This window comes from Phaethon aethereus (genome assembly GCF_964289735.1).
Source record: "Phaethon aethereus genome assembly, chromosome: 12".
NCBI classification, from domain to species: Eukaryota; Metazoa; Chordata; class Aves; order Phaethontiformes; family Phaethontidae; genus Phaethon; species Phaethon aethereus.
The window spans coordinates 11,200,132-11,224,316 of NC_138588.1; the positions used below are offsets into that span (position 1 = coordinate 11,200,132).

Genomic DNA, 24,185 nt, shown 5'->3' on the forward strand with positions numbered 1-24,185 from the left:
CTACACTCCAAGTAATGGCATTAAAGATGCAGTGTGAATTTCAGGGCATTAATCATATTGATCACATTTTTTTGATGATGATGCATCAGGCATTTTTATAGCAGATCAAATTAACTGCTTTTACCATTCATTAAGACAACCCAGAATATTAACTATGCTTATGAAGAAATAGTTTTACCCCCTTCCTGAGACATTCTCTGGGCCCATATGCTGTTACTCTTCCTCCCCTATCCTCTCTGCAGCCGATAGGTGGAGGAGATATTGATGGTGTGACGCAGCTTCCCTCTAATAGAGCCAGAGTGCTTTTCCTTGAACTAGGCACAGAAGCCTGCATGCAACAGAAGAAATTAATGCCATGTGGCAAATTACAGCTGATTACAATAGGTGCATGTATAGGGAAACACAATATAAAATTGCCACGAAGACAACGTTATCTGGCAGCCAACTCTGCCTCTCCTTGCATGTTCCCTTTGAAAATAGGATACTTGTTTTTTTCAGCCCTCAGTGGAAATATATCTGCTCCTTCAGTATCGATTGTAGAACTCCTGGAAGATCAGCAAGGACTCCATGCTCTCTGTCCTACTATTACCAGTGAGATAGTGGCATGGTCTGGGTGCTCCTAGGCAGGATCTGAGCCCCACCTGCTTAGGGAATACACATGCATCAATGAATTAAAGGAAATTACGAAAGGGAATTCCCTGCCCCAATAGCATATAACCCAAATTCTATGTAGGAAGGGAGAGCACACAAGCAGGGTAAGGGCAGCGCTGGCAGAAAAGCATGATGCAAATGTGAACAGTACTGAGCTACAAATGGTGGTGGGTCATAAGTCTCATTGGCTTGGAGATGAAGAAACACAGAAACAGGTAACAACTGGAGACATCTCCTGTGTCTGTCTTACCTGCTTTAAGGTTCCTGTTGCTGCAGTTCCTGAACTGCTCCATCATCCACCTCTCCCCTGCTTCTGCTTCTTCAGGAATGGTTCAAATGTCTCTAAAGTCAATTGCCTCTGCATTGACAATAGCTGGCAATTCTTTCAGCGCTTTTGGAGTGCCTTTCTGCCTACCGGGAAGGCTGATGGGATACTCTTCTAGTCCTTCAGTGGAATACAGCATGGCACTGCTTTTAGCTGTGAAGAGACTTGTCCAAGGGCAGGCCGCAAATGCAGGGGCTTGCCAGCCATATACCACCTCTCTTCACCCTTATGCCAATCCAACCCGCTCAACTCTGCCCTTCCCCAGACAGCAAGTATCTTAGTTATTTTTAAAAGAACTTCATGTTTCTGTAAGTCTGCAAACTATGAAGTAAATATACATTTAAAATGAAATGGTTAGGACTTTGACACTTCTTAAAATATACATTTTATTATTTTCTGGTGTTTGCTATGAAGGTTTCATTCAAATTGTGAAGGTACACAGCTTTTACAAACTTCTTGAGTTAAAGGTTTTTGTTTGGTGGTTTTATATTCTGTTTCTTTCATGGCAGAGGAAAACACATAGGCTATAAAATGTTGAAATTCATCAGATGCTTAGTATTACCTCTTCATATATGCAGTGGAATGCTTTGTAGAAATACTATATAAAATAAGGCAAACTTTGACAGGGAATTCAGTCATAAAATTTCACGGGAGAAAACAAAAAGTTCCAACATACTATTATTTTTGTAGCCAAGGGAAGATCAGGTGATCGTCACTGGTTTGTAGGAGAATTACTGCAGTTCTGGTGCTCAGACAGTATACATTTCTTGTTTATTCTACTATTCTCAAGTGAGACCTTTTCAATAAAACTTATTTTAATTAACATAAATCAGACAATATTTAAACATACACATCTATCCTTACAGTGCAATAAAAATGTATCATTGTATAGTATTTTGTATTTGCATTATGAAAATAAAAGGTCTGTACATCAATTAAATGTATATTAATGAGTATGAATCATGTAAATTTGTAATGCATCTAAAGTTGGCTTTGGCTTTTAAGTATTTATAAATTCATAGAAAATATTGAACATCTAACAAAATAAATAAAACATATCATTTTAATCATAGATGCTAACGATCAACCTCAAAAATTCTTGTGTTATTTTTTACATTTGCTACTAAATTTCTTAAAGAGAACTCACTTTCAGTAGTGCTCAGAAGTGAATGATTGCACCTTCTGTGATGTGAAAAAATAGAGTACATCTATTTTTCATAGATCAAAATTTCCTTCATGGAGAGTTGCATTTTAAATGTCTGATTGTTCTACGTAACTGTCTTAAGTGCTTATAAAAAGCATGTAGCTTTCTCATAGAAGCTGCAAGTCACTATTAATAGATATTTCTTTTTCACTTGCAGGATTGAGGATTAAGCAAAATCCTCTAGTGAATGTCCTTTTTATGAGGATTCTTCAAGGTCTTCCAGCTTCACATACTGGTATGAAGATACCGTAAAACTATGTTCACTAATAAACCCTCTTCAGTACAAGTACTGCAGTGATCCAGTGTAATTCCTCTTGACAGACTCATTTCATTGGAGTCCACACATGGTAGTTTGTGGAAGTCAACTGCTGACCTCATGTTCTCTTGAATTTGAAAGTTCCCCAAGCGCATGGGCTAGCCTTACTGTAATACTGAAGAGACCAAAACAAATCTGAAATCACAGGAATAAAAGTGAGCTTGAATAAATATGCATCTGGTTAGTAAATTACACACCATGGTCTAATTGCTATTCTGGTGGTGGTCGAAGGCTCCGCAGCTTCCTTTCATCTAGTCCTTTCCAGTATTTAAAGTTATTATCCAGATGCTGCATCAAATTTGGCAGGTCTGCAAACGCTAGGGAAGAAAGGGCAGAGTGTATTTAGTTTGCAGAATTGAAACAGTCACATGATTCTGTCTGCTTAAATATCACTTGAATGTGTGGGCAATTGTGTTAAGTAGGAAGGCTTAAATCTGTCATACTGATACTTGAAATGGTTTTGGCTGTATAGCTCTCATCACTCATGTATCTTCCCAGGCCACTGAGAACAGTTCTGGAAGTCTACTTAATCCTGGTATTGCAAGTCCCAGCAAAGAGATCCAGTTTTCCAGGAGGGGCATAGCTAATTATGCTTGTAATTATTCTACTTCATCAAATCTCAGTCACATGTCATGATCTGGCATTCAGGAGAATCACATTTCTGACCACTTTTACCATGGAGGCAGCACTTGGATGGAAATAGCTGCTCCCCAAGCAGTTTCTAGCCTGTAGAAGTTTGTCTTGAAGAATAACTGATATTAACATGGACAAAATGACTGTGCCCGAAGTGCTATCAAGGAGAATATATTCTGTTCTCCATTGACAGAAAGCAAGTTTAAAACGAAGAAAGTTAAATATTGCCTGAATCTAATATATTAAAGAGAAGCCATGAGAATGGCTTGTAGCAGTATCAAAATACTTCTAAGCAATAATGAAGTTATTAAGCTTACTTGAACTGCAGAAATCTTCCCTTTTCTCCCCCTTTCTTTAGGAGACATAAGAAAGCAATTTTTTTATCACAGCAGTTTTAAATGTTCACAGAAGAGTTATCATCAGGAAATATAGCAGAGTTTTGCTTACCATCCCAGGCATCAAACATATCAGTAATGAAGTAATCAATGAATGATATTTGGGATTTGGGGATGCTGCAAGTATTTCTGTCAAAAACTGGCATCACAACAGGTAAACCTTGCCTCTTTTCTTCATCAGTCTGCAAAAAACATTCTTGTGATTATTCACCTAAGACACATTCTGTTAATAGGCTTCTTTTAGCAGCAAGTTGCTTGGCACTGACTGGAGCATGCAATTGCTAAACAAACAGAGGAACCTGAGTAAATCTGAAGCAGCAGTGATTTAATCTTAAGCAGCTAATCATCTAGGTTTCAGTGAAACAGCAGACAAATAGTGCCTTCCAGTGTTTCCCACAAAGTGATACATTTACCTTCTGCACCTACACACAAAGCTGACCCTAAGTAACTAAACACGTTACTAATTAAGTTGACTGCTTTGGAGCTAAAAGTTGCTGAACCACTCTCAATCTCTGATGGAAGTGACATTCTGTATAACTCGAAGATGGCAAAATGTCTTTTTTATCCTCTTTTTCCTTCCTTGAGGCACCAAGTCCCAATTGCAGTATTTGGTTTATCATCTGTAATGACTCTTCCCTCTTCTTTTCCCCATCTTCCTAAAACTTTTCTGCAGCACAGTGTGCTAAGGTCTTACAGCATTTCTTGGAGTGAGTGCTGTTCCCATGCTAACACTAGGACCTGATGATCCTATTCTTGAGGCACAGCCAGTACACAGAAGGCACCCTTCCTCTGCCTCTTGTGATGTGAATGCATTTGCAGACAAAACTCAAAAAGCCCAGCTCAAAACTGAACCACCTGAAAGCTTAAATTTTTCAAAAACTGCATTGTAGAAGTTGTCAACTTTCGTCTGTCTGAAGGCACCTAGTCTTGTATCGGCGTAAGTAATATCCCATCATTTAAAATAAAAAAGCCTTAGATGTTCGGGGACACTGGCAGTATATGCACCCTTCTCTTCCCTTTAGAGATGCTCACCTGGAATTTCAGCAGCCCATTTAGCTGCCTTACCTGTGCAAAGTACTCCTCAGAGATGCGTCCGGCCCACTCTATACACTGCTCTATGGGTCTGCATGGGTTGGAAATGTCAGCACACTTTATCAACATGCGCTTGATAAGGATACGGTTTTCAGGAGACGTGAGAACAGTTTTGATTGACTCTCCATCACCATTATTCTGTAACATTTGAGAATTAAAAACAATCCATTAGCAAGGTCTCTGTGCACTTACTCAAAAGCTTTGTGCCTTGGGAATGCTTTCAGCAGATCCTACAGGGATCAGTCCTCTTACTGGCTACCATATTTGATGTCCAACCAAATTTACAGGGGGATTATGAATGTTAGCCACAGCTCTGAACTAGCACTGAACTCCAGTTTCTGGATTCAGTCACTGTCTCTGTGACAGATCTCTCAGGCATCTTTGGGCAAGTCATCTAATCCCTCTATGCCTTATCTGCCTCCTTAAAAGTGTGGAAAGGATCCATTCATCACTACACATATAGTAATGAGCACTGTGTAGGCAGAAAAATGTAATTCTCTGCTGAAATCTAAGGATTAATGGACTTGCACATTAAGAGTGGAATAGCTGGTTTAAAAAAAAAAGACTGACCCGAGATGCACGGTCATCCTCTGCACGCAAACATCATCAGTGTGAGCATCAATCATTCTGACAGCACTGCTGCTATTAGGAGAGTCAGATCCCATATTGCCTCCCAGGCATGCTCCTCATCCTCTTCCACTAGGAGCTGTGTTAGCCCATCAGTCTCTGACCTGACCGAGAGTTTTGCTTTCTGAGAGTTTATCAGTATTAAAGTGATACATTAGAAACATGCTTTTGAACAGCCTCGTCTTTCGTCTGCAAGTCTAGGAAAGTGTTCAGCCCACACATGGCTTATATTTGGTTCCCAGGCTGCACATATAAGCGTGTCAACAGTACTCTATATTTGGAGCCAGTATGCAGCTAATATGAGTAAAGGCTCTGATGATCCAGATTAAAAGCTATTTTCTGTGGAGCTCTGATGAAGTAAGTTTCCAAAGGACAGAGATTCAGGATTAAAATATCTTTAAAAATTACCTATAAGTACAACATTATTACTTGACTCTTTAGGGTTGGGTAGGTACAGAAATTTACAACACCATCTACTCAGAATAGAAACTCTTTGAAGCAAGGAATATACTAGACTTCTCTGGCACCTAACAAGGTCTTGGTCTACAGTCAGGGCAGTGAAGAAGTAACAGTAATAATAATGATAACAGTAGTAATAATAGTGATAACAGTAGTAATAGTAATGTGCCACCAGTTCCTACAGTACTTTGTGTGAAGCAGCAGAAACATTCTGAAATTTTATTAGGCCATATTTTTCGAAGAAAGTTCTTGTGAGGAAGAAAGTTCTTCCTGAAGGAAGAAACTGACAATAATAATAATAAAAAAAATTATTTGGTAGTATACTGGTTCAGAAACACCAGCTCCACAGTTCCCACCAAAATGAGACTCCCCAGCCAATTCTCTTCCCTTGTTTTTAGGTAAGTGGAAGGGAAAATCCAGAGGAAACAAAGTGAGGTGCATACACCTCCAGATGCATGGAAAAATTGTGTAAGAGAAAGCCAAAATAAAGTGATGGAAGCTCCAGAAAAATAAGCATAGAAATTAAGCACGGAGAATTATTAGAGATCATCCAGTTAAGGATAACAGAGAATATGCTAATAGGTAAACCACCAGAAATCAAGAAAGGATGTTGGCTTCTGTGATCTGTTCAAACCCAGGGCACAGTTCTACTTGCTGGATGTGGACGTCTTGGGAATAGAATGTGCTAACTGTGCTTAGTCCCAGCATCCTGCTCAGAGTGCAGAGGTGTCCCTGCATGTCAGATGTTGGCTTCCTGTCATAGGCTTAGGTGACATCATGAAGGGAAATGGGAGGATAAAGGATGCTGGAGCTGGAAAGGATTTTTTTCAGTTTATGAAACAAAAGAAGAAAGGAAACAAACAGAGCAGCTTCTCAGCATGGCTCTTTGAACAAATATGTACAAAAATAATAAATAAAAAAAATAAGTGGAACTGTCCCGTTTGGAACACATGGTTGGCAGCTCAGCCTGCAAACACTACACTGAGTCACCACCATGACTGGAAACCAGGCCAGGAAACACACGCTGCTGCTGCAACCAGATATACAACCAGACTTGAAAGAGGATCTGCCAGTGTTTCTGCTAGTAACAAGAACAGCACATGATTGGGTTTACCCACTCACACATTACAGGCCTTTAATAGGAACCTGCTGAACTGAGAAACTCCCAACCAAAAGAAGAGAAACATTTTGCTTCTTGTTTTCAATAAAAATTATACAGCCTTTGTCTTTCTTCCCATCATTGGGTAGAATTTGCTATGAATCACAAATGCCTTGTGAGGCAGATTATTTCCCTGCAGCCCCCAGGGCTGTATGTCACTGTATTTGTTTTTACTGACTGACTGTACAGGTCCAAGCCTCGTTCTTCATCAGCAACAGTTATTCATCTCTCCATAACAGGCAAGAAGAGGAATTTGGTTCTTTGGATGGATGCTGCTGCTCAAAAAACTGCTGCATCCCAATTCTTGGGTCTTGGAGGAGGGGCTCTGTTCACTGAGCCAGGCCAGTACAGAGCCCTCCAGCAGAACCAGGTGCCCTACGGTTGTGTACTCCACAAGGTCAGCCAGTGCAGGGCCCTACACCCAGCAGCAGCTCCCTTGGTCTCCTCCATGTCTCTTCCCTCCCTACGCTGAATGCTGCTACGCTCACCCAGAGCGGCTGTCCAACTGCATCCCTGCATATTTTCAAGAGCTATAAAGACAAGCCATTTTTCAGGAGTACTGAGAGAATAGGTCCTCTAGTGAGCCTGCATGACGGACTACACTGGGGGGTGAGCAGGGATGCCGTATGGTAGCACTGGGATGAGTAAAGGAGCTACCCTCAAGGAGCTCCTTCATCTGCAGACTATCATGCACAGACAGCAAAGTGCCCTGTTTTTTTCCTGGCTAGCTCACTTGCTTATAATCTACCAAGAATTGCTCCCCTTCTTTTCCTCTTGTTTGTTACAATCAAGGAGTTGAGCAGAGAAATGTTTAGCCTCACAATTTTCCATCCATTTTATGTTTCCATTAAAATATCCTGAAACAAAAAATGTCTATCAGGCATTCCAATAAATGTATTAGCATGTTATTTCTTAAAATTGTTCTAAGCAAAACTGGTTCTGTGGAAAGTTCCCCAATCATGAATTCACACATATGTATGTTTAAAAAAAAGGTCTACAATGAAACAGCTTGATCATCTACCGTTACGGTTGTAGGCTAGCCTGCAGGCTGACACTTTACATTAAAAGATTTTGTTTAATACTGTTCATAACTGCCAATTTAGATTGTTTGGTTGAAGTTTCCCCACCAGGTGTCCGCCTCAGGCAAAGACTTTTTCCCCCCTGAAAATTGCAGTTAAAAATGTTTCAGTGGCTTCTAAATATGAGGTTGGGGGAAATAAGCTCTTCATGCTGATGTTAAAAGTTATTGCTGATTTTTTCTTTTTTAATACCCTCACATCTTTATGAGTGAAGACCTGGAATTTAGTTGGAGGGATGGTTTTGGGGTAAACTGCTGGACTAGTTACAAACTTTGGAGAAAAAAGTTGTGGTTTGTGTAGACTCAACAGGGATTGCTGGAGCCTGGGACTGAAAAGGACTCTTCCTGCAACTGTAGTTCTTGGCTGTGCTGGACCAGGCACTATCCAGGCCCCAGTTTTCTAGCTAAGAACAGGGAGCCTGTCTCTCTTGTACTTGCACTAAACAAAATCCGCAGAAAAACAGCAGCAGGGAAGCGGAGGTTGTTGCCTGAATTCAATATGAAAAAAGGTGAAGAGAAGGAGTAGAGTGACACAAAAGTCCTGAGAACTGTGAAGGAGAGAGGAGACTGGTAAGCAAACAGAACTGAAAGAGGGGAGGATGGCTGAAAAAGGAGGGACTTGTTGAGTGAGGAAGCTAGCGCTGGAAAACAGAGGAGGAAGAGAGGTAGAGCTAGTGAGAAGCCAAGGAGCGCAACGGTGGGTGAGAAGTGAAAACAGCACGACAAGACAGTGGGCAGTGAAGGGGCTCTGAAGTCAGAGAACAGTCAGTGAAAAACAGAATCTGACGGTACAGTTGAGGGCTGACCGCATCATAACATGTGTATACAAATGGAGCCAATAGGTTGAAGAGGTGGTGGTAGTCCTGTCACTTGGTAACCTTTGACAACAACTTGACAATTTAAGCCTGTTTTTTCACAATGCTTCCTTTATTTGTAATAGGTAGGAGACTAAACTGTGTTAAGCCTTTTTTATGGCTTAGCTATTAAATGATCAATCAATCTAAAGACAAATGTGTGCACAAACTAGTTCTGGTCTTCTCTAGGTTCTGGTAGCAGTGAACAGGCACTTGTAACAAAGCGTAGATATGTCCTGGGCAGTGAACTTCATAATTACACAAGGTCCAACACAGCACCCACAAAAATCAACAGTAATAATCTGTCAGTAACTTTAAGCCACATTCTGCAACGTGAGGCTGTCTGGGAAAAACACTTCATAGCCACAGACTTAACAGTTTTTCTCCTAGTTAAGTCAGTAAAACCAGTATCCTACTGGGACTTTGGCTTCACATTTACATAGTTCTCATTAGCATCGTTGGGTGCCAAGAACAAAGCTAATTCTAGCATATACTCCTGTGGACAAAGGTGGTGTCCTCCAATTAAGCTCCAACCTGCTTCTGATGGGTGAAAGAACAGCACATGTTCCTCTCTCACCTTCAGATAATAAAAAGACTCTGCTCCCCCATTACACACAACAGTCATAAACGTGGCTTTCTAAAAAACATGGTAAGAAAACACAGAAAACCGTTACAGCCCCTACAGGATGTTGCCACCAATGCAAACTGTATTAAAACTGAAAATCTTCTCTTTGCAAAAAACCATTCCAACAAAATTATACACTGCTCTTACTGGCAACAAAACTGCTTGTTGAAGCTGTTATTGAAACTGGTGTGGTTTTTCAGAATGAGTTCCTAACAGGCAATTTCATTGTGTCCATGGGGTTCCAGATGGCTATTGATTATGTCTATATGATACATAATGCCACCATCATCTATTTCAAAGATTAAAAAAGAAAGTAGACAGAAAACCCATGAATGCTGCCAGGCAGCGCTGAAGGCTAGGGCCCTCATTTCCAGAGAATGCGCCACATGGCAGTCAATATACGTGCCCTTATGCTGGACCACCAGCGGTTCCCATTGTGAGTGAGGGAGTAATTCAGCTTCTGTTCCGAGGCAAATCGTGGCCCCTTTGCAGAAATGGCCAACAACAATGCCAGGTCTTGCCACTAGCACTCTCTCCATGGGACTGACCAGGTTCATCAAAGTGGCATTTTTAACAGGAAAATATACAGCCCAAGGTTCTGGTCCCAAGTACATCATCATAGCACTGCAGTATTAATAGTGAGTCCCTCAAAATGTGTGATGACCATGTTAAGCAGAAGGGCATTCAGACACAGAGGTGAAAGACAGATTTCAAGTCTCTCTTTCTCCACGTTTCTGATGAACTTTCTCAGAATACCATGTGGGGATTTCCTACTACCAAGGGTTCCCAGTCCCTGCCTAGTCATTTTAAGAAGGACTTGCAGTGTCGCTTACCCCATTTTCTTCTAGCGCTGCCAAGGGTTTATTAATGCTGTTGACAAACTTGTTGACATGCTCAAAGTGCTTTGTCATTTCTGTTGCTAAGACCATGTCAATAATGGCTTGGCGAAGGGTTCGATACTCATTCCTGTTTAAAGAAGGAAACAATTAAGAATGCTGTCTGGTTCACAAAGGGCTGCTTGCTAAAACAAGTCTAACAAATGCTACAGATCATTTCCGTTGAAGAGAGGTGCTAGAGGAAGAAAGAACGGTAATAAAGACTTGGGCAGCTGCATCTATGCTGGATGAAGTATCCTTTGGTGTGCAGAGGTGTATGTGCTAGAGGCATTATTGGATCTCTAGGAGAAACAGTGCAAGAGCTGGGAAGAAGCAGAGGCACCAGCTACTCAGGAGGGCTGCCAGGACATGCCACACTGGCATGTTCCCAAGGCTTTCAGCACAGACACTCAGCAGTGGCTCATGCTACAGCCAAGTTTTAAGCAATACTTTTCTGCTGTATCTTGAGACAGCCACGACAATGGTCACATCCTCACCCTAAATGCCTTTCTAGGGCTGGAAGAAGAACAACAGGTCCTTCACTATCCTTCCCATTGCAACAAGGCATTTCATTTTTGACTGATGCGCTGTGACTCTTTCTAACCTTGTTCTGCCCAGCAAACACCTACCTACTCAAGCCATAGCTTGTCTTCTACATCCAATGATACAAAATGATACTTCTAGACTTGCTAACATTAGGACTTACACTAAGTTCCTTAGATAAGGTCCGCCTTTTTATCCACAGGAGGAACAGAAATCATGGGATTACTCCTAAGCCTGTTCAGGACAGGCACAAGCACTCTACTGTTTCAGAAGCAAAGTTCCACAAGGGCTACAGACAGTTATCCACAAGGCACTGCCCTCCTCTAGGATGCTTGTTTGCATTATCTGATCTTACACAGAAGACAGAGATGTTAGTGGGTAGACAAGGACCCTGGGTTTTAAGCTTACCTCTCCATGTTCTTAAATATATTGCATTTGTCATCCCGGGTGGTGAGCTGGAAAGCCAGGGCAGCATGATGGCTCTCCAGCACTGCGGTGTCATTGTAGAGAATTGCTAGCTCACTGCCAGCATTGCACAGGAAAGAATTTGTTCTTCCTGGGTGATCCACGTCATGAACTGTGGCAGCAATGAGTGCAGCAACCTCATCAATCGGATCCAAAGTTTGCTGAAAATAGAAGGATGCTTAGTTTTCCTGGCAGACTCATTAGAAACCCTACTCTGTCCATAAGATTAAGCCAAGTTGCTGAGGAATAAAAGCCAGAACTCTGCAAGTCAGTAAGGGTCAGATGTTCTACACAGCGCAATGGAAAATTCATTATAAGCTTCACTGAACAGTGCATGACTTTTTTGGCCATTTTGTGCCTCTTGAATTTTGCTTTAGCTACACCTTTGACAAAGCACATCAAATAAAACAAATGCACAGTAATAAATTAGTTTGTGTTTTGTACAACAAAGAAACCACCTTCACTTGGATTTAGGGTATTTGGCTTGGAAAAAAAGACCAATACTGCTAAAAATTGTCCTGTTTCCACCAGACCCCTTCATTTCTTTTGGAAACTTAATGTGTCCTAATCACATCCCACTTATGTGCTGGCTAGGTTTACAGTTTCTAAGGAATGTTTCCCATATATCCAGTTCTATAACAATAGTATCCTGGGGCTACAGCTAATATGAATTCTATGAAGAATACCTGATGGTTTCCATCCATGAAAAAATTACATGACACACTGTTCTATACTTTCTGTATCAGATTCTGATTCTCTTAGCATGCTGCACTCCATGCTTTATGTCTACTTACATTGGTCATTGCTTTATATCTAATTATATCTACCCTATAATGAAATACAACACTATCTGATTTTTAAGGTTTTATATTTACGTTTTAATACTGTATTAATAGCATAAGGAAGAAAAAGAACCAAGCATCTCAGAAATACATTGTATACATTTGGAAACTAGCCTTTATGCTGGATTTTTGTGAAGGATCACAGATACCAAACAATTATGTTAAAAATTTTAATAAAATTAAAGAGATTAGCAGAAAGAGACACAAGAGCAGAAATGTTCCCAGTTGAATCTGGGAGCAAGACAGATAATTTCCATTCCAGTTAGCTTGAATTTAAGGTCCAAATTCTCTACTGGCTTTGACACTACCATTCAGAATGGTTAGACTTCGTAGGTGAAAAGACAATCCCTACCCTAGTTTACACCTCCTGAAATGAATGCAGTGACTTGACTTTGATGGAGGTAGGATATCATTCATTGAGGACTGTCAAGAAGGTCTTGCGGAGAACAAGAAAAGGCAAAGAATTATTTCTGCTCTAGGTTCATAATTAGCATTGTCTGAAATACTATCTGCCATGTGTTAAGCTTTTTCCTTCTTTCTCTCAGCTGCTGCTCATGGGATTCTATTTTTGTTGTATGAAGTTAGGAGAGAGAGATTTTTAGAACAGGCTCTCCTCAGAGGGACACACTGACCAGTGCTCAGTCTGGCTGAGAAAGACCTGTGCAGATGGGAAGTGACCAGAAACTGTAGACTATTTGACCTGTAGGACCACAGCAGTGTATCTGACACTTATTTCCTGAGTCTGACATAATAAACTTCATAGGTACTACAACACCTTTACCCCCAACTTCAGGTCAAGGATTCTAACTTTGTCATCTTAACTCCTGTGGCACAGAAGTGGAAATTATTCTGAGAATACTGCTTCAATTTGGGAGCCAGAAAATCTTCCCAGGCAAGAACAGAGTTCAATTTACTGAAAAAAGTCTTCTTGGTGTGAATTTGAGTGGCAGAATCTGGCCTTCTATATTTAGGTTAAGCTGAACTCTGGACAACAGAAAAGCAGCTGGGCTGTACCTTTCAAAAGATAAAGAGAGAATTTTGAACTTTGATGCTGCTCCTTCTGTGCAACATTTTTTTTTCTCTTCCTATGCCTAGAGAGGAATGGAAATAACATTTTGGAACAGGAGGCAGCAGTCATGCTTCTGTGGCATTGAAATGAGTCCAGATCTTGTCTGGTTTTCATAGATATACTTAGGAAGACCAGCTAAACCTCTGGCAAATCGGGGGCTCAAAATAGCCACTGAAGTTCTATTCCCACCTAGCATATCGTATTTGTAAGTCAGCCTCCGGAGAGCACACTAATGAGCTGCAGCACCAGGTTAAGGGAGTTACTACAGTTTTAATGAGCTGTCAGAAGCTTGTTTACCATCACAAATGTCTCAGCCAGGTGCCCATCATTAGCTCTATCCTTAGGCAGGCAATTCAGGGTAGGAATTTCTATCCAAAAATGCAACTCAGAAATATGTAGTGCCACTCCACTGCAAACACATGCAAGCACTGTTCTAATTCCCCTTCGCCAGTCTGCCCTCTGGGCATGCGAGAACAAAGGTTGCTCTGATTTATTCTGGTTGTCAGTGGCTCTAATATGCTACTGGGTGTTATTGTACAACGAACTTCGACAAGTAATCTTTTTCAATACTCTCCTCCAATGCAGTCTCTCTAAGCCTCAGGGCATCTCATCCAGTGGACAAGCTTTGGAAGCACTAAACCTGTTTTACGGCCTATATTGTCCTGGGAGTCTTCTGCGAAATGACCATCGCAAAGCATAAGAGATGGCAATTTAATACATTAAATCTGTATTTGGCATGTACCGTCACACAAATAATTATGTCATTATCTCACCTATCCGAGAAAGTTTAACTATACAACGAAATTTTGTCTTAAAATGAGGTTTTCTTATTCTCCCATCAAGAATAGTTCAATTCCTGTAATACTAGTATCCATCCTTCCACATATAATATAAGAGAGATCCTAGAACTCATGTAAAGCAGCCCAGTTCCTTGACCTCAGAGTTACCAAACTAGTTGGCAATAGGTAGACATTTGAGTCTTGGCATCTTTTTTTGAGAGATCTTCCTTTGATCACACCTGTACTTCTCACCTACACTATTTTTTATAAATGTAGACTCACCTTCACTCTTTCTTTAGACAAGAAATAAGCAGTGGCATGTAGTACATCTGCTGAATGAGTAGAATTATGGTAGGAGTTGGAGGAATGGTAGTTAGCTTCAATAACTTGTAACCATGACCTCAGAGTTGATTCTGAACAGTTTAGGAATTCACAGATTCCAAAGCGAGCAAATATTTTGAGACCCAGATAAACCAAAGGCCTGTGGAGCAAAATAAACACACAGTTTTAAAACATAGCATAAATAGTGTAAATCTATACAGTAGTTTTAACCAATGACATGTCAGATTAGCTATAAAGTTACTTGTTCCCGAATTACAATCCAGACCTGTAGATATGTTCTGCGTACCCATTGCATGCACACTCTCACAATCATGCCAGTTCCTGACACTTCCAGGAATATTAAATATTCCAGCTCCATATGGCTGCTGTACTACATGTAGCAGTATTTTGGGGCTTGGGGACTCTATGTTGGGTAAATGTAGACTGCAGTCAAGATGAGGTAAATTAGCAAGTACTAAACTCTGTGCATGAGAGGAGGGAGATAATCTTGGTGCTGCCACAGATTCCTAAACTGTGTTTAGATTAAGTATATCTATACTATATAATGCTGCAATCACTATTATTTCTGCACTGCAGATCTGCTCCATTTCTTTTACGCCTACCCTATCAGGCTTCCATTGCTCATTGACTTCGCTTGCAATAGAGCATGAGAGATGGAGGTAGTCTGGAAGCAAACTACCAGGCCAGAGTATGCCATTTCTAGAAGACTGTAAGGGCCAGATGAACCTTCAGGCTCACCTCATCAAAGACCTGTCACCAAAAATAGCCAACATCACTGTATTCCAGTACTCTTGCTTCTCCCAGGCCAAACTGCACAATTCAAACCCAAATAACTGGCAGGTGAATGAAGATGAGAACAGCAGTACAGAATATTTCTAATCTGAAAGCTGTGAAAGTGCAATATGTTTAATACAGCAAATGAAAAAAAAAAATCCAGTTTTAGTCTACTAGCCTTTTTTCGAACCCAGTTCATATCGCTGTTTTCTTGTTCAATACATTGTTTGTGTAAGAAGAACAGGTATAGTGGTAAATATTTTCAAATGTGAAGTCTTAAAAATAGATCTTAAACCTTATTTTGGCATCTATCTTTGTTGCTTGATTCCAGATGCATCAAGCACTCTGATTTTTAGCTGCACCTGACAGGTGAGGTGAGGTCATTTAGAACTGGATGTACATCTTTTGGCAAAAATGCCCAACAATACCGTGTCATATACTAGATTTATAATATACTGAAGTTAAATCCCCCTTAATCCCTCCATGTAGCACTGTCAGACAAAGGTCTCTCCAGGTTTCTGTGTTAGTGAACTGTAATGCACTGAAGCTTAGATTTAATGAATTATCTTGGCTTTACTACCATATGTCTGCCTGGACTTGAAGACAATACTAATAACATATTCATACCTGTGATTCATTGAAGATCACTTTAATTCTCTTAATAAATTAATTGTCTTTATTTAAACACAGCAGGAAGCAAACATAATTATAATACCTTTAATAAGAGGACAGGCAACAAAGTACCTCCTTTGTCCCTCTGTGGTCTCTCCTGATCAGTAAGAACAGAGAAACCCGTCTGGTGATCTCATGCATGTTGGCTATCTGGTGATCTCATGCAAGTTGGCTGGGATAATTAATTCTTAAGTTACTGCAATGTGCACATTAAATGTTGTAAATCACACAGACTGACTATATTTTGACTTTTTTTTTTTTAATTACCATATCTTGGCACTTCATTAGAAAAGGAAAAATGTAGCAAAGCAAAAAAACAAACAAACAAACAAACAAACAAACAACAAACCAAAACAAACCCACCCCTAAAGTAACTGTATGCAAATTTCTTCACTTACAATAAAATCACGTCAAAGAAGAATAAAACCTGGTTTTTTCCCCCACTTTTTTTGGCTCATAAAACCATGGTCTAAAATGAAGTGCATATATTTTAACTAAATGCCTGCTATTTTTCTTAGACATTGCTTTTGAATACCTTTCAAAGCTCTCACAGATCTGGGATTTTGACAAGGGTTTAAGATAGTCAATTCATTGCAGGATCTAGCCTCCAAATTAGTGTCTCGTGTAAGCTTTAAGCTAAGACAAGGCATGATACATGAAACTAGACCAAAAGGAAAACTTTTGCTAGGCATCGGAAAATAAAAACAAGGATTTGAACAGAAAGATCAATTTACAGTCTTAGTGTAAGCATTTGTTACTAATGAAGTACAGTCTATCAAAACTGCGGATCTGCTTTTGAAAACTGATGGAAATGGTATGCCCTACTTTTTATCAGTAAATACTCATCAGTTAATCTTATGCATAAAATGTAGCCTGCCAAGATTTTAGAATAAAGACCTTCCTCTAATCCCAGAGAAAAGCAATGGGAATTCTGCTGAAAAGCCACATTTGAACTGTTTAGGAATAAAAATTACCCAGTTACATGGAAAGAAAATAAAACATGATCTGTATCAACTGATCAAATTAAGACCAGCATGTTGACTCTGTGTGTAGTTGGCCATAATTTGAATTTGAATCCCCACAGGACAAGAATTTGATTTGTAGAACTTTTCTATTATTTAGAACAGAAAAGGAAGGCTTTTAAAATTATGTTGTTTTGTTATTATACCATATCAAAGATATACAATCTTCACTTACATCTAATGGGAATCTGCAGGAAATAGTTTATGATGAAAAAGAAGATACTTAATTGTGTTCATACACAACTAGAAATGACAACGAGAAAACTTCAAACATTTGACTTTGAAAATAACAGTAATTCCATCTTAAAAGTACAGGTAGAGAAATTAAAGAGCTCATTACAGGATGACATTTAAGTCAGTTTTCAGACTCTTGAGTCTACTGACCTTTTATGGGTGGCAGCCTCAAGTTCAAAGATATCAAAATCCCAGTGTTCTTCATTTTCCATTGCCTGTGTTATCCGTGGGGGTATGTCATTGAGGGAGATTGGAGAGATCAAACTGCCAGCGACCTGATGAGTTTCTGTTGAGGAGTATATTTGCAGATCACTATTAATACCCCCAAGGTACACTTTTACTCAATGTACATGTTTTCTTTTCTGTAGTAACACCTGGCAACTCTCATTTCTATAAAGCCCAGTAACACTGCAGAACAATGCTTATAAATAAAAATAAAACAAATCAAAATCAAACAATGCTTATTAAAAAGAACATCTGATCACACTTCCCCTGTTTTTTAGATTTCTTAACATGTTTTAATATCCGAGTAACCACAAAATTAAAACTTACGTTTTGCTGACAATATGTATTCATTCCCTGATAATCTTCGTAAACCATCCTGTTCAATAAAAGTTGAGAGTTACATGCAGGGTATTGTACAAAAGGTCTGTAAGATGATGACACCAAATAGTAGCACAATGACTTTAGAGGAGCCTGACTACAACCTGTCACAGTCATCAAAGCTGCCTCTCCCTTATTTTGTGTGTATTGTTAACATTTTACATATAATTATATGTATATATAGTTATATATATACTGTTAACTACTTTACATATAGCTCATAATGGATGAGCAACTGCAAAACATGGGATACAATATGAACTCAGATAGGTAAGAACTCAAATTTCTCAGGTGCAGATGGAGGTCTGGAATTACAGCCTCACATCCACCTTTGTCTGGACAACACACACACAGGTTCTGGATGCGTGCCACAAACCGGACACGGTATGTCCACATACTTGCCATCAACAAGCAAAGGTGGGTGCTGCGAGGGAATGGATGGAGACATGCTTCTGCTCTCCTCCTGGTATTGGCAGATCAGGTCATCTCAGCAGCATAAGAATCTCATGATTTGTTGCTGGGATTGCAGAGCAACAAATTATGCTGAGGCTTCCCTTCTATCAAGGAAGAACGTGTGCTTGTTTATTCTCCAGTTCAGTGCTTAATGCTGGCATGATGCCTACACGTGCAAACTGAGGTGAAGGATTAAAACTAACAGAATGATATATGTAAAATTTACTTTTCAGCTCATAATTATAAATGCTGTGGCCCAAATCCTGCTTGCTCTTTTGATGTGTACAGCTGTTCGTTACTGCACATTAATGTTTGGTCCATGATGTAAAAAACAGTTATTTAAAAAAAAAAACAATTCTGAATGCACCTTACTAACAATGTTATGCACCCAAAGTATAGCAGAAGTAAATGTGGATGCTATATCTGAACATGCAAGGTCTGCACTTAAAAGAATTGTTATAGCTCATTTTTATTTTCACATTTGTAAGTAAATTAATCTGGAGCTTTGTGATTTAAAAGGAAAGGGAGTGCTACTCCTATAACTGGCTCAGTGACTTTTCAATACCACTGCTATGACACAAATCTTTAGGACACCAGATACTGTATGATTTAGAATCAAAGATTAGTTTTTTAACAAGAATTGGAATAGCAGGTGTAATTGTATCTGGCAAATCCATCTTTGAACTCCAAATGCCCTTCCCATTATGAATTCTGCTTGAGAGTCAAATCCAATAACCTACTACTTGTTCCACTACTCAGACATAACTTCTGAACATGAAGTGGAATAATATGATTCTGTTTTCAACCGACCCTTTGCTGGAAAAAATGTTTCTCCCAGATCATTTTAAAACTCATACTACACCATATACCCTCATGCTCTGAAATGGATTTTCTCAGCTTTTCTATTGCTCCATAAAATAGCCTTTGTTTTATTTTTAGAAAGGATTTTGTATTTTGCAATATTGTTACCTACATGTTCTGGGACCATGGACTGACTAGTCAGAATATAAATCCATGTAAGAATCAACAATTCACAAAAAAGAGAAAACAGTTGAGTTTATGGACTGTGTGTATTCAGCAGCAGAAAAGATTCACTTTGAGACTCTAATGATTACATGTATCAATATTCTTCCTATATTTTTATAATTAAGGTAACAATATATTTTGCCTACTGAGTTAGTAAATTCAACCCTATATGAACCATTCAGGTGTCCTCCTGGAATTCTTGAAGTCTGTTTCTCCTGATTAGATATTTGCTGTGGTATTTTAAAAGGCTAAAACGTATTTAAACAGTTTCAAGATTCTGATAGATACTGCAAAGGCATCTTGATAGTTACAGCATGAAATGATAATAGCCCAGAGACATCTCTGAAAAGCTCATATCTTGTGAGCCTTTTTGCATCCTGTCAAATTTTTTCCTGATGTAGCCTTTTATATGCAACCTACAGACTAATGGGAAAACATATCCTTAAGACACAGGTAACATTAATCCAAGTTCATCTAGTTGTTATCAGGAGGGTTAAACTCCAGGCTCTGAAAGTTTGGGTTCGTGTTTTGCTACGTGCCCTTTGTTCAGCTTTGGGTACCACACTTCTTTTTCCAATGCACCTGTTCCTCTTTTCATAACATAACAACACTAATACATGCCTCCTTCAGTCTTTTTCTTGCCTTATTTATTTAAATTATTAATTCTGTGGAGTATGATTGTCTTTTAATATGCGAACATTAATGTTTCTAGCTCAAAGCACTCTGATCTTTCTATGAGTCTCTACGGGTACAAATATAATCCAAGAAATAGCAACAAAACATATTTTGCATTCTTTTGAAAACACATTCTTTCTATACACTGAAAAGCCCCCAAAACATGCCCTTCTAATCCAAATTAATAATACAAGCGTCTATCTATCTTTCTTCCTTTCCCATCTATACCTTTCTTAATTGAATCACTTTGAAAAAAGAATTGGTTTTTCTTTTCATTTCTAGCAAAACTAATGCTTCAAAGGGACTAGCCAATTTTCTTTCCGCTTTCAGAGATACATTATTAAGGTGGGGGAGGGGGGTTCCACAAAAAGATGTGCGCAGTTTTTCCTGAAAATTTGGCATTGTAGAGACAAAGCACATGCCAGGTGATAAAGATTGAGTAACTGGGAAAATCAGGCAGTGGAACATTAATCAATAGCTGTTTATGAGAGTACTTACTGTCATTAACCCTCCAACAAGGTCACTGGTATGTGGATCCTCATCTTTTGTCCCCAGTTGTGGAGAGTACAATTCAGTGGTTCTTAAAATCTCCAAGACCCGGTCTAAAGCTTCTGCAACTGGCATGGGACTGCTCTCTTGTGCAGCATTGATGATGTTTATTACCTAGTTTAGCATTAGACAGGTTTTGAATTTAGAATTCATTTAAGAAAGCAGACATTCATCAATTACTATGGAAAACTCATAGCAAATAAACAAAATCTACAACTTTAATCCACATGTGGGAGAATCAAAATGAAAGGGATCTTAATAAAACACTGATGTTTGCTACTGACTCTGGCAACAAGATTGTAGCCTTAAAGACAGTAGTCTTATTAATGACTTTCCCATTCAAAGCACAGCATCAAAATGTCTCTGAACGGATTTAATATAACTTTCTTCTGTTTGCCTCTCTCAATTTATTAAAGAGCTGATTTTTGCCAAATATTTGAATGGTTTCAGAAGGCAGTGTACAACGCATAAGTGAGAAGGAGGAACCCTATTCTCTCCTTCACATACACAGAAGTCCTTAAAAAGGGTCGTGCATTGGCTGACCACATGGAGGGCACTCTACTAAGCAGGTGTAGGAGAACTTTGTTCAGAGCATCTGGCTTTTTGGAGCTCCACCCGTGGGCAGGTGGAACAGGGGAAGAAGTGGCACAAGAGGCCGGCACTGCCTTGCTCCTCAGTACTAGAGCCTTGTGCCCTGGTATTCCAGTACAGCACAACTGACAACAGCTACTGACAGTGCACAGTACCTTGGTGATGGGTGCTTCAATAGTCATGGAATGTATCCTGGCCATAGAAGAGTGCCGCCTTTGTGAGCTGCCTGTGTGGAAAATAAAGCAGAATTTGTATCCTTATTTCAGCGACAAGGCATGACAGGAGGATTCAGCCAAGAAATCTTGATTCATTTTCTGAACTGCTTACCCTGCTGTACCCTTCAGAGGCAATCTATTGCAGAATGCATACACATGCTTGTTATGCTAGGGACACACAGGTTCAAAGAGATGGTTGCTGAACCACTGATATCCCTGATCAGAGATAAGTAACTGTAACAGCCTGGCAAAATCATGGCTTTGTTTTTTTATTTTAACTGATTAAAATGTTCAATGAAAAGCTATACATATGTGTGTGTGTAAAAACTGGCAGGCACAGGTAGGTAACTATTGCACTTGGGTTATTACAGGATATATCTACTTTTGCTGCCTGATGCAACATGACAAGTCATGAGTCAGCTTCCAAGCTGAGGTAAATCAGTGAAGCTCCTCTGAAGTGAAGATACATGCCAAATTAAAACAGCAGAGGTTCTGGCCTATTATTCATTGGAAATTGAAAAACAAATGTTTTATATCAGTTAGCAATTTTGGTTCTGTAGAGAAAAGGCCAAGATGGGATTTTTCTGGATAATTATGTTGCGCTACCTATAAAATGCAGACACATCTCTGTTACTCTTTGTGCTGAGCAGCTCTTGAGAAGAAGAATCAACGCTATTTTTGCTATGTTGGAGCATGACTGTATTCTCACTGGCACAGACCTACTTCCATGTTTCACTAGTGTATGCTGCCTAGACTAATGATGTATGCTTTAACAAAATCATGCAAGTATCAGCAACAGTTTTGAATATGTGAACATCTATCAAGTTTGGGGTGATCTAATGGGGCAAAATACAACACAGTGAAAAGAAAACAAAAATTATCTTCATATTTTTATCAAGATTAGAGGTGAGAAATGTAATCATTTGATAGGTTTAGAGTTTGGCATTTGTACTTGAAAGTATCTGTATGGAATCTCATAAGGTCTTCCATGCAGGATGGTAGATGATAGCCTTCCATTCTCCACTGGTTCAAAAAAAATACTCAAAGTAGTGCAAGAGAAGAAAATGAGGCTGACAAATGCAAAGCTGTTCATGAATTGATGACTTGCTATTTTATTCGTGTGCGTGTATACAGACATACATACTTACCTATATTTGTATGTGTATGTATGATGGCACATAAAAATCTGAAAATATATATATATATATAAAAATCAGAAAAATCTACTTTTAACATACCATCACTCCCTCGTGATGTTGTGGATCTGACATCTAGTGATCCTTTCCTCCTGTCTTTGTGTCTGCAGGTCTGAATATCTATGGAGAAAATGACATTGTACAATGACATTAAGTTGTGCCCAAGATGTATGTCAAAGGAATTGAAACTCAGAGAAAGCCTGATAGCAGCAGCTATTTACCACAATGCTTCAGCAGATGAAAGCCAATGAAAGCTCCTTTTTAAACTCTTGCCCAGTTACACTGTCATGAACCCAGTCGTGCCCTCTGGCAGAACACCCCTATGTGTTTTCACAGAAGGGATCTAACTGTGGAGGGAAAAGTTCCTCTCTTGACACAGTTACACAATTGTAGCTGTGAATACAACTTGTGCAACACACCTGAGTTCACTCAAGTAACAACTGCCACAAAGAACTGGTGGATCAAAGCAGACTATACACTAGCAAACTAGGCAATGTATCCCAGGTCCCTTATCGACTCCAACAGCTACAACCTGTGCGACCAAGGCTACCATTAACGACTACCTGCATTATCGATGCCAAGGATGTCTTAAATGAAGAGTTGGTATGTGGAATGATGGTGAATGGTAGTGTTGGCCATCCTCATTTCCACCCACATGCAAATACCCCCCAGTACAGTTAAAAGCAATGCAAACATACATGCCACTAGCTATAGACCAGCCACAGCAACATGACGACTAGACGGCATCATTTCTCATTTTGTCACAGGGATCCACTACCTACAACTGAAATGTGACACTGAATCCATCAATACCGCAATACCAATTTGGGGCCCTATCACTGTTTTTCAAGGGCGGGTTGCTTTATATCACATCCAAAACAAATGAGGCAGGTAGAGAGGGCTTGTATTTACTTTCTTATTTTTCTGCCTTTTAAGCTGGATTCCCTGCTTGTTGCTAGCTAAAGAGTACTGTTCAGGCCATCCTGTGCAACTGTGGTTTTCAGTCAGATCACTAACAACGGGCTTTATTCTTTCCCCAGGTGCATTCTCCGCTTATTAGGACAGAAGAGATGTGTCGTACCTGTCTGAGATTCAGCCTGAACACGTTCACATGTCTTCTCTGCCTACAATTTAATATGAGAAATCCAGTTATTCAGAAATTGACCATTACTTTGTAATATTTAGGGCTCAAACTAAAGCAAGCATAGCACTATTTTCACTTACCTTATTGTTGTCATTGCACAGTCTACTAATTGACACATAGTGTCTAATCTTTCTGTAGGCAAAAAACAGTATGTTAATTCCCATCCGAACCTCAGCTCTAATTTAGCACTAATACACAAAATAGGTAAGAGCAACAAATTAATAGAAGACTAATTCTCTTCTGGCAGGAAGGCTCAACTGGGACTGGAAAAAACCCACAGTTCTGCACATGATGGGGAACACAAAATAGAAGCATCTTTTGCAAAGATTGTCTCTTCCTCTTCCTCTCTGCCCTCCCCTCCCAGTTTCTTTTGGGCTACTGTAGGATGTTTCAGGTATGATATAAATGCAAAACATGCAACAGTGCAGTCCAACAATCAAAACCTTCTACAAGATTTAGGGATTGAGCAATCAAACTGAAAACTATACCCTTGATTACCCAGAAACAGCTTCAAATGGGCTTAGGTTGTTCCATAAGTAGCAATGTATGTAATACTTATTGGTCTTACAAGTTTGGCACCTTAAGCTGAAATATTTTCACTCTATTGATGGAAATTAAAGAACATGAATTACTTCCAGGGATGAAATCAACCCAAACCACTTTTTTTTAGGAAGTAACTGCATGAAGAAGCTGCATGT

The 24,185-nt window shown here is 39.5% G+C and overlaps 1 protein-coding gene across 1 annotated transcript in view; it reads right to left on the reverse strand.

Annotated features, from left to right (window-relative positions):
- Nucleotides 1–2,706: 2,706 nt before the first annotated feature.
- Nucleotides 2,707–24,185, reverse strand: part of PDE8A (phosphodiesterase 8A) — a gene marked incomplete at its 3' end in the record, with an annotated part of 39,691 nt that continues 18,212 nt past the window's right edge. The window contains exons 9-21 of the mRNA XM_082005349.1: nucleotides 23,568–23,619; nucleotides 23,425–23,467; nucleotides 22,386–22,463; nucleotides 21,088–21,158; nucleotides 20,291–20,455; nucleotides 17,588–17,636; nucleotides 17,186–17,321; nucleotides 14,274–14,472; nucleotides 11,245–11,462; nucleotides 10,252–10,384; nucleotides 4,590–4,754; nucleotides 3,577–3,706; nucleotides 2,707–2,813 (exon numbers count right to left, since the gene is read on the reverse strand). Coding sequence (XP_081861475.1) covers nucleotides 2,707–2,813; nucleotides 3,577–3,706; nucleotides 4,590–4,754; nucleotides 10,252–10,384; nucleotides 11,245–11,462; nucleotides 14,274–14,472; nucleotides 17,186–17,321; nucleotides 17,588–17,636; nucleotides 20,291–20,455; nucleotides 21,088–21,158; nucleotides 22,386–22,463; nucleotides 23,425–23,467; nucleotides 23,568–23,619 — 1,546 coding nt within the window. The remainder of the gene's footprint in view (nucleotides 2,814–3,576; nucleotides 3,707–4,589; nucleotides 4,755–10,251; nucleotides 10,385–11,244; nucleotides 11,463–14,273; nucleotides 14,473–17,185; nucleotides 17,322–17,587; nucleotides 17,637–20,290; nucleotides 20,456–21,087; nucleotides 21,159–22,385; nucleotides 22,464–23,424; nucleotides 23,468–23,567; nucleotides 23,620–24,185) is intronic.